General features: G+C 41.2%; 2 protein-coding genes across 2 annotated transcripts in view; one reads left to right on the top strand and one right to left on the bottom strand.

Moving 5' to 3' along the window:
• Positions 1 to 992, bottom strand: part of LOC119422103 (cleavage and polyadenylation specificity factor subunit 7) — a 12,285-nt gene extending 11,293 nt beyond the window's left edge. The window contains exon 1 of the mRNA XM_037689454.1: positions 519 to 992. Coding sequence (XP_037545382.1) covers positions 519 to 608 — 90 coding nt within the window. The 5' untranslated portion in view covers positions 609 to 992. The remainder of the gene's footprint in view (positions 1 to 518) is intronic.
• Positions 993 to 1,243: 251 nt separating this feature from the next.
• Positions 1,244 to 4,460, top strand: sdhaf2 (succinate dehydrogenase complex assembly factor 2). Its single transcript, XM_037689465.1, has 4 exons — positions 1,244 to 1,411; positions 1,951 to 2,174; positions 2,759 to 2,868; positions 3,971 to 4,460. The coding sequence occupies exons 1-4, from the start codon at positions 1,385 to 1,387 to the stop codon at positions 4,099 to 4,101; spliced, it is 492 nt and encodes a 163-aa protein (XP_037545393.1). The 5' UTR covers positions 1,244 to 1,384; the 3' UTR covers positions 4,102 to 4,460.
• The last annotated feature ends 4,946 nt before the right edge of the window (positions 4,461 to 9,406 follow it).

Below are 9,406 nucleotides of genomic sequence, written 5' to 3'. Positions count from 1 at the left end.
AGTGACCTCTGACCTGCAGAGGAGTCCTGGCCTCACATGTTCATCCCTGAGAGTGACCTCTGACCTGCAGAGGAGTCCTGGCCTCATGAGAACAAGCTCAGACACATCTGTACGAAACCTTCCACAGAAACGCTGATCCTGTAATCTCTTCTAAATGACAAAGTAAATGTGTAAGCTGTTGGATGCAGAGTCCAGGACGAGCCCAGGGACTGGTTTCCGTGATGCAACCTGTCGCGCGCGCGCTTGCACTTTCTTCTGCGCATCCCATTGGAACCTGCAACGTCTCTGACCAAAAGTTCGGCAGAATGGATCCGCTCAAACGAGGAAATGGTCAAGTATATCCACTGGGATCGGTTTTGCTGAGGAGTTCCTCCCGGTACAGAAACAATCATGACACTTGTTGAGAGCACCGAGGATGCTGGCCAGAGCGCCATCTTGGCTTTTTGCACAAAAGACTGATTTAAAAATTCGCCATTTTTTAAAAGTAGATCTATATAAAGTGTGAACATGAGACATACCTTTTCATCGTCTGCGCAAAGGTCGCCGTAGATATCTACGTGTTCACTTGCAGCGGCGCTGGTTCCGGCTGCAGGTCGGGCGGCAGCCATGTTGGGCCTCAGATGCTCAACTGTTAGCACCGAAGCTTCTTCTCCACCCAGACTGCAGCTGCTTCAGTTTGCACACATGCTCTGCGCACAGTAACGGTGAATATCGACAACCAGTGGCCCGTTCACTGGAGAACTGATGCAACGTTTCAACACCCAAGTTCTGTAGCTAGCCGTTAAGGTTCCGCTTAGGTGTGCAAAGAAAATAAATACAAAATAAAAAGACTCAAAACAAACAACGAAACGCTGGCAAAAGCAAAACATGAAAATAAAAATGTTTAGGACCAAAGTACTAAACCGTGCAGTAGATTCCACCCACAAACGCGCACGCAGTCAGATTCACGTTTCTGCACGCTCGCATTCTGGTCGGCTAACGCTAATTTCCTTGTAAATGAAAACAGTGGTGCGCCAGGTATAGTTGTCCGGTCGAGAACAACAATCAATATGTGTTCCTGCAGTTTAGTTCCTACTAGGTTAGCTTAGATGGGAATTGTAAGTCTTCGTAAATACACAAACATAACAATGTAAGTTTTTTAAGTTTGGAAAAAACGGTTTTTTGCGTGTTTTTACATCTCCGTTACTTTAAAGCTTAAGCAAGATATATGTTTTGTTTCCAGCCGGTAGTTTCTTGCGGTGCGCAGACCCGTTGTGACGTAAGACGCTTGCTTGTGTAATTTTGTTGCGGAAACGTTCCTTACGGCAGATAAACGTCCTTATGGTCGGGAGGAGTGAACTTTAAATAAGTCTACGAACGTTGCAAGAAAAGAAAAAAGATTAATATGTTGTCGGCTCTTGTTGCAAAACAGGTAAGTTACCCAGGTAACTGTTTGTGTATGCGCCGGTTCAAACCCGCTTCCAGAACCCTAAAGCCTTGCTTAGATGCTGTGGTGGTAACTTCATGTCGGTGTTGCTGCCCCTGCTGTAGTCCATGTTTCCTGAGGACATCTGCAGAGCTTGTGATGCTTCTCAGCTGCATGAGTGGTGCTGGCTATGGTCAGGTCCTGCAGAAATACCCATGAAGGACAGAAACGATACGTTCTGCTGGTCACATTAAGGAAATGGAAGAAAGTGTCTCTACAAAGCAAGACAGAATGGTCTCTGGTATAATCTGATGTAATGCTGACTGATCCCCTCCGGACCTTTCATTCAACCTTTATGTATCCGGGTTAGTGTCATTGAGCCTCCAGGACTCAGAGACTGGAGGACTTTCACCAGAACTGAACCCGGCCTCACTTTTAAGACTTGTGGGTCATGTTGGCCCGAGGGTAAAAGTGCATTTTTAACCTGTCACATTTATTAAACGTACACGCTCGCTCACCTACGTGCGCTTTCTTTTGTCTGTCAGCTGGTAGCAAGGATGTGCCAGACAGCCTGGAGACCAGCAATCACAGGGGTGACGTCATCTCGTGGTTACCGTGGAGACGCTCCTGATGACAGCCGGATTGACCTGATACAGATTCCTTTGCCCCCCTGGGAGGAAAAACCAGACGAGCCTATTGGCATCAAGAGACGTCGGCTTCTTTATGAGAGTCGCAAGAGGGGCATGTTGGAAAACTGCATATTGCTCAGGTTGTCAGGATTATTTTTTTTTGGGGGGGGTCCCAACTTTCTGCCATTTAAATGCTTTGATGACTTTTTATTTTGGACAACGCATAAGTCTGAAAATACTTCAACAGCTTTTTTAGAAGGATGGATGCTTCATTGATCCTTTGCAGGAAATTATAGGATCTCAGCAGCAGCACACAGACGACATCACCAACAAGATAATCATTCAAAAATATTCACACTCGTGCTAAAATACCAAACCCCAAAAATACACTAATTAAAAAAAAAATACCAATGTTGGCGGTACATTTACATTTAGTACACGTTGCATGTTAGCTGCCTTCAGGCAAAAGAGCTCTGTGATGTCAGTGGCATTTGTCTGGTTAAATAAAGGTTAATAAAACTTTAGCATGCATTTAGTTTCTACACTGCTCATTATACAGCTTAATGGCAGCTGGCAGAAAACACCTGCGTTCAAATGACAACATGTATTTTGGAAAATGCTGTTGATCACTTTCAGTGTATATATGATTTATTTGAGCTCAATGAATGTAACAAAAAGACTTTTGTCTCTTTTTGTGTTTGTAACACAAGTTTCTATTTTGCAGCCTTTTTGCAAAACGATACCTGAACACCATGACTTACAGCCAGCTGCAGCAGTACGACAGACTGATTAATGAACCCAGCAATGACTGGGACATCTACTACTGGGCCACAGGTGAGGGAAGGTTTCAACATGTTATTTGACGAGGTAATCTTTTCGATAGAGTCTTACTGAGTGTGTCCACAGCTTCCAGTGGCAGCTGTTTCACCACTGCACGCATGAAAATGTTGTGGATGCAGGCTTTTCTGTGTGTGCACCCAAAATGTAGAACTCTTTATTTTTTTTAGCTGGAAATAAAAAGACGTACACGCTCACCACTGGATTTATTACTCCACAGCATTTTACTAGTTTTTGCCTTTATTAATTAAATTTCCAAAATGTTTAATCAGGGCTCATTAGCTGTAACGTTGTTCCTTATTTCTAATAGTTCTCTTACTTCCTGTTAGCATCACTACGGGTGCTCTGTACAAAGAGTCCTTATCAAACATATAAAAGCAACTAAAAGTTAATGGTTTAGCTGTAGACACCAGGAACCACTTCACCTGTAAAGACAAAAGGTTTAGATCTACTGGAACTTAATGATACTGCAAATTATTTAGGTTTTAAATACTATTTATATTACTATAATAGATACTATTATTCCACTACTATACTACTACTATTCTACTATTATAATAGATACTATTATTATATAATAGATACTATTTATCATTGCAGTGTTTAAAATTATAGTGACTAAGCCAGAAAAATTCTAGAAAATGCTGCTGAAAATTAAAATTGAGACCAACATTAAGTTTTTGATATCACTTTGTTTTAACAGTAAACTTTATTAGCAAATTAACTTTAGTTTTCTTTATGTTTTTATTTAATTGTCTGACATTTGAGGAACTCCTACACGGCCCCAGTATAAAGTACAATTTTTTTCCTGCTATATTTTTATTTGATTTGTTTATTAGTCTTTTTGCTTTTGCAGTAAATATTTTAAGCTTTAAACGGATACGGTCAGAGACGGTTCATCATTTGATTCAGCCTTTTTTCCACTAGTAAACAATTTTGATACAAGATTATTGTCGAGGTGCTTCTCTCAGTCTTCACTCACATGTCCCCTTATTTATCTTCTAGCTAAAAAAATAAAGATTAAATACATTTAGTTGCTGTTTTTCCTCAAACAACACTTGAGTTGGAATGTCACTGACTCGACCCGTCCTGTTGACAGAAGCTCAGCCCACCCCTGAAGTTTACCAAGGAGAAGTCATGGATCTGCTGCAGGACTTCACCAAGAACAAGAACCACGAGCAGAGGTTTGACGCGCCCGGCTTGGAGTACCTGGAAGAAGAAAGCAAGTGAGCTCCTTCACCACCACATGTCCTCAAAGACTCGCTGAAGGAGAACTAAAGAGCGAATATGGATCTGCTGAGAAACCCTGTGGAAGTCGGCACCATTGTTTAGTTCAAGCTGCACCACACTCCATATTGTGTGGTAAAAAAATACTGAGTGCGATAAATCACTGTCCACTGATTTTCATGACATAATCCATAAATATAAGGAACAGTCTATAATGCCCTCAGCTTAGCTGGCCTTTACAAGAAGATAATTCATGAACAATGAGGTTAAACTGTTATTCAGGCAAAGTCTTTTTTAAATTCAGTAACAGATTTTTGTATGTGTGATTTATCACAGTGTATTTAAACCACTGTGTGTATGAGATGCCTGTTGATCCATATCTCCGTGGATATGAAGGTGCCACTGAAGTGCATAATGTGTGTTAATAAATAAGAATAATTCCAAATGGTCTTATGCTGCATGAGTCATGGCTTCCATCAGCTGAGAGCGGGTCACATGACTGACAGGAAGCACAGCTCCTCTTACGTAATGAAGGTTGTGCTGCTTGCAGAGTGTCGGACACCAGGTGGAAGCAGAGCGCGTGTTGCTGGGCCCAGTTCACCTGCTCTGGTGGCCAATAGCCCAGTTTGAGATCAGTACCGTGTTGCTGGGCCCAGTTCACCTGCTCTGGTGGCCAATAGCCCAGTTTGAGGTCAGTACCTCGTTGCTGGGCCCAGTTCACCTGCTCTGGTGGCGAATGGCCCAGTTTGAGGTCAGTACCTCGTTGCTGGGCCCAGTTCACTTGCTCTGGTGGCCAATGGCCCAGTTTGAGGTCAGTACCTCGTCATCATTGCATTTTTATATACACTGTAAAATAATCTGTAACTCATTCATATAGATTTTAATGGCATGTCCAGGAAACTTTTTGTGCAGCTAAATGGTAAAATTATTATCTTTCGTAAGATCTATTATTACGGTACTTGTTTACAGTTTATATTTTTGCTTTGTTGGATATAACTGGGACCCAGTGTACACAGTTTCATTCCACCTCATGCACCACGTGATGTGAATGATAATAAAACCTACTTGAACTCTAAGCTGAAAACATTCAATTGCTGCTTTTCACATGAAATATACCTCAGTTCAGATAAATATCCATCCATCTTTACTGGTTTCTGCTTTTTTGGGTCACTGGTGGGTCACATATATATATGTATATATATATGTACATATATATGTACATATATATATACATATATATGTACATATATATATACATATATATGTATATATATATATATGTATATATATATGTATTTTAGTCTCATTGAGCCACGAGAACTATTTTCAAGAGAGACCTGTTTAGGAGCAGATGGGGGTTAAGGGCCTTGCTCATGGGCCCAGAGTGGGGCGAATGAGGGTGGGGGCAGGTGTGGGTGCTTCACCTACCCCACCCTCATTTTTGATGTTGTCGGTATCGGGGCTTGAACCGGCGATCTTCCGATCACAGGCCCACCTTCTCTAACCTCTGCGCCACCACTCCCACAATCCATCAGTCACTGTGTTAGAGACGGGGGACACCTGGACAGTCTCCAGTCCATCACAGGGACACCGTGACAGGTCTCCAGTCCATCACAGGGACACCTGGACAGTCTCCAGTCCATCACAGGGACATATAGAGACAAACAAGCATTGTCTCTCTCTCTCACCCAGGGACAGTTTAGAGTTACCAGTCTGTCTAACTGGCATGTTTTTGGTCTGTGGGAGGAAACTGGAGTTGGATAAATACCCATGACTGTAAAAATGATGATTTCCTTCCTGAGCTGTTTGACTCCATCACCAGGTGATGTTTATTCTTTCATTAAAACCTTGTGGACGAGGAGGTTTTTATCTCCGTCTCTGCAGGATCAGCGTGTGTCGTGTTGGTTGGACCTCGACCGCAGGAGCGACATGTCCAGGACGTGTGCACAACTTCAAAACGACGTATTTTTGCAGACGCCACAATTGTTCAGTGCACTGGGGACAACCGGCAGCAGCTTTTAGAAATGGTTGATTAAAACAATAGTTTATCAAAAATAAGTTCTCTCTAAATTTAAACAAGACTAAACTTGTGCTTTTTGGAAATGGGAAAATCATCATGGACATTGAGCTGGAAATCGATGAAGTAAAAATAGAAGAGGTATTTGTCGTTAGATCCTCAGCTGGAATTCTCACGTGATGCGAGTTAGAAAGTTGCACAAATAATAAGAATAATGAGTAAAACCAGGTAGATTTTAAATCAGAAACATTACTCTCTTTGCTCAGCTCTTGTTTGACCACGTTACTGAGTCGACGTGTCTAAAAGTTGTGCAGGAGCTCCTGTCCCTTCTCCAACACACCGTGTCCCGTGCTCGTGTTTTTTCATGCACATACATGTGTTGTCATCATTATATGTTTCTGTACAATGATGAAATGTTCTCTGCATGTAACCAGTGGTGGACAGTAACTGAGTACATTCACTTGAGTGCTGTACTCAAGTACTTTTTCTGAGTATCTTTACTTGAGCATTTGTGTTTTTGGGGCTTTATGACTTTCCACTGCACATTTCTAGGAAGCTTCTCGTTCAGCTTTGTAAGCAGCTGCTTTTCTTTCCTTGAACGCAGTCGGCCAGTTGCTGGTTCAGGTATCATCAATCAACCTTTATTTATACAGGTAAATCCCATCGTGTCAGATTCATCTGTGCAGAACGTTCAATGTTTCTATGTGAAGTCTGGCAGAACGTCCAGTCATCAGTGTTAAGTTGCTGTCAGTACATGCCCTTTTCCACACTGTGGTGTACAAATACTGAAGCTGAGGAAAAGACTAATGTGCATTAGGGATTTCTGTGACTTTCCACAAATATGTAAAATTCAGGGAAGATATTTGTGGTTTACAGGTTTTATTAAGACATGTGGTGTTTGAGTGGTTCTAATACATCATCAGGTGTTTCAGAGTTAAGGTTCTGTAAAATCACTCAAAACAACAGAAATGTACTGATACTAGAAAATATAATTTGTACTTTTGAATACTTGAGTATTTTCAAAAGTAAGTACTTAAGTACTTTAACTTGAGTAAACTTTTGACTGATCAACTTTTAAGATTTGACCTTGAATATCAATACTTTGACTTAAGTACTAGAGTTGAGTACTTTGTCCATCACTGCATTTAACCCACCACACCTGAGATGCACCCAGGTGGAGCAGCGGGCAGCTATGTGGGCGCCCGGGGAGCAATTAGGGATTGGGTGTCTTGCTCAGGGACACTGCAGCATGTGGGCATGGTGGGGAGTTGAACCTGCAACTTTCTGGTCCCAGGTTGGCTGCCCTGCCTCTACCCCATCTCCCCCCGATGGTTTATGTATATATGTGTTAGTACAAAGAAAGGAGGAAGAAGAAGACAAGCCAGCTTGTGCTAATGGAATTATGATGAAGACGTAAACAGAGGAAGACGACAGACACGTGGCTCGTCTTTTTTAAAGTGAGTTGCAGTTTGTAAAAATGACCTTCACTGTTTTCCACCTTTTTATTTTTGGTTGTTTGCGTGTCCTAAAATAAAGCACGATGATGTCAGAAGGCTCCCCTCTGCGTCTCTTGCTCCTCGGCCATCTGTCTCACAAATCATGTGATGGTGGGAACGAACCAGTGGGTTTTCTCGTTTACATGTCAGAGCAAATTTAAGACAAGTCCTACATTTTATTTTTTAAACTTATCAGAAGTATTCATGATTTTTTGTTATTCTGCAATGTTTTACTGCTTTAGCTACTTTAAATGTAGAGTTTTACATTTAATGAATATATGCCACGTGATTAGTGTTTGAGCATGTTTGGTCATTTTGATGTGTCCGTCGTTTTTCAAGAGTTGTGTTGGTTTTTTTAACAACATTCTGCGAGCTACTTGTTCTAACGTCATAAGATATAATTTAAACGTCTTCTTCTTTTAGGCTGCTTCCATTTGCCGGGGTCGCCACACGGAACAGACTCGCACAAAGTTTTGGCATTTGTTTTTGCCGGATGGTCCTTCTGCCACAACCTGGGCTCGAACCTGCAACCTCGGGATTATAAAACCGGCCCTGATCACAGAACCACCGCAGCATCTGCCTAAACAGCTGTCCAACAAAAAATACATGTGAGGCTGGATGACACGAACAAAAAAACTTTCAATAATCTTATAAACTCACACATTTTCTTTTATTGGACGTCGCGCTAATTCAATTTAAAAACCTTAAACAAGGTTACTTCAGTCATTCGCAACAGAAAATGTAGTTTACACATAAACTCATCTGATAAAAGAAAACATGGAAAATGGGTGTAAATATAGTTTTTGTACAGAATGCAATTAATTGTTCACATTGTGTGTGTTTTTTATGCACAACCTAAAAAAATCAAATAAATAAATACTATCAAATTCTAAAACCAAAACATTTTAAACTGAATACCCAAACCAAGTTCTGCGTAATATCGTTAAAATTAGAAACGTGATCTAAAGATGATGCAGAAAAACTGGTCCATGCATTTGTCACGTCTAGACTGGACTATTGCAATGGTTTATTATCTGGATGTCCAAATACTTCTTTAAAACGTCTTCAGTTGATCCAACATGCTGCTGCCAGAGTCTTAACTGGAGTTACTGGGAGAGATCATCTCTCTCCAGTTTTAGTTTCTCTCCATTGGCTCCCTGTCAAATCCAGAATAGAATTCAAAATCTTACTTCTAACCTACAAAGCTCTCAACAACCTAGCTCCATCTTATATTACAAATCTTATTGTTCCATATTTTCCTAACAGAGCACTTCACTCTCAGACTGCAGGTTTACTTGTGGTTCCTAGAGTTTACAAAAACAGAATGGGAGGAAGATCTTCCAGTTCTCAGGCTCCTCTCTTGTGGAACCAACTTCCAGTTTCTGTCCGTGAGGCTGACACATTGTCCAGTTTGAAGACTTTCCTTTTTGATAAATCCTATAGTTAGGGTCAGTTTGGGTTTCCTGAACTATCCCTTAGTTGTGCTGCTATAGGCTTAGACTGCTGGAGGACAAACTGACCACACTCTCTGCTGCTGTCTTTACTCACTCTGTTTGTAATTATTTCTATCTTAATATGTTTTTTTTTTATCTTTCCTCCTATAGAAACTACACCTGGACTATAGAAACTACACCTGGACTATAGAAAGTACACCTGGACTATAGAAACTACACCTGGACTATAGAAACTACACCCGGACTATAGAAACTACACCCGGACTATAGAAACTACACCTGGACTATAGAAAGTACACCTGGACTATAGAAACTACACCTGGACTATAGAAACTACACCT

The sequence above is a fragment of the Nematolebias whitei genome, chromosome 2 (assembly GCF_014905685.2).
Source record: "Nematolebias whitei isolate Nwh7 chromosome 2, NemWhi1, whole genome shotgun sequence".
In the NCBI taxonomy this organism is placed as follows: Eukaryota; Metazoa; Chordata; class Actinopteri; order Cyprinodontiformes; family Rivulidae; genus Nematolebias; species Nematolebias whitei.
This window is presented reverse-complemented; position numbering and strand designations above follow the sequence as displayed.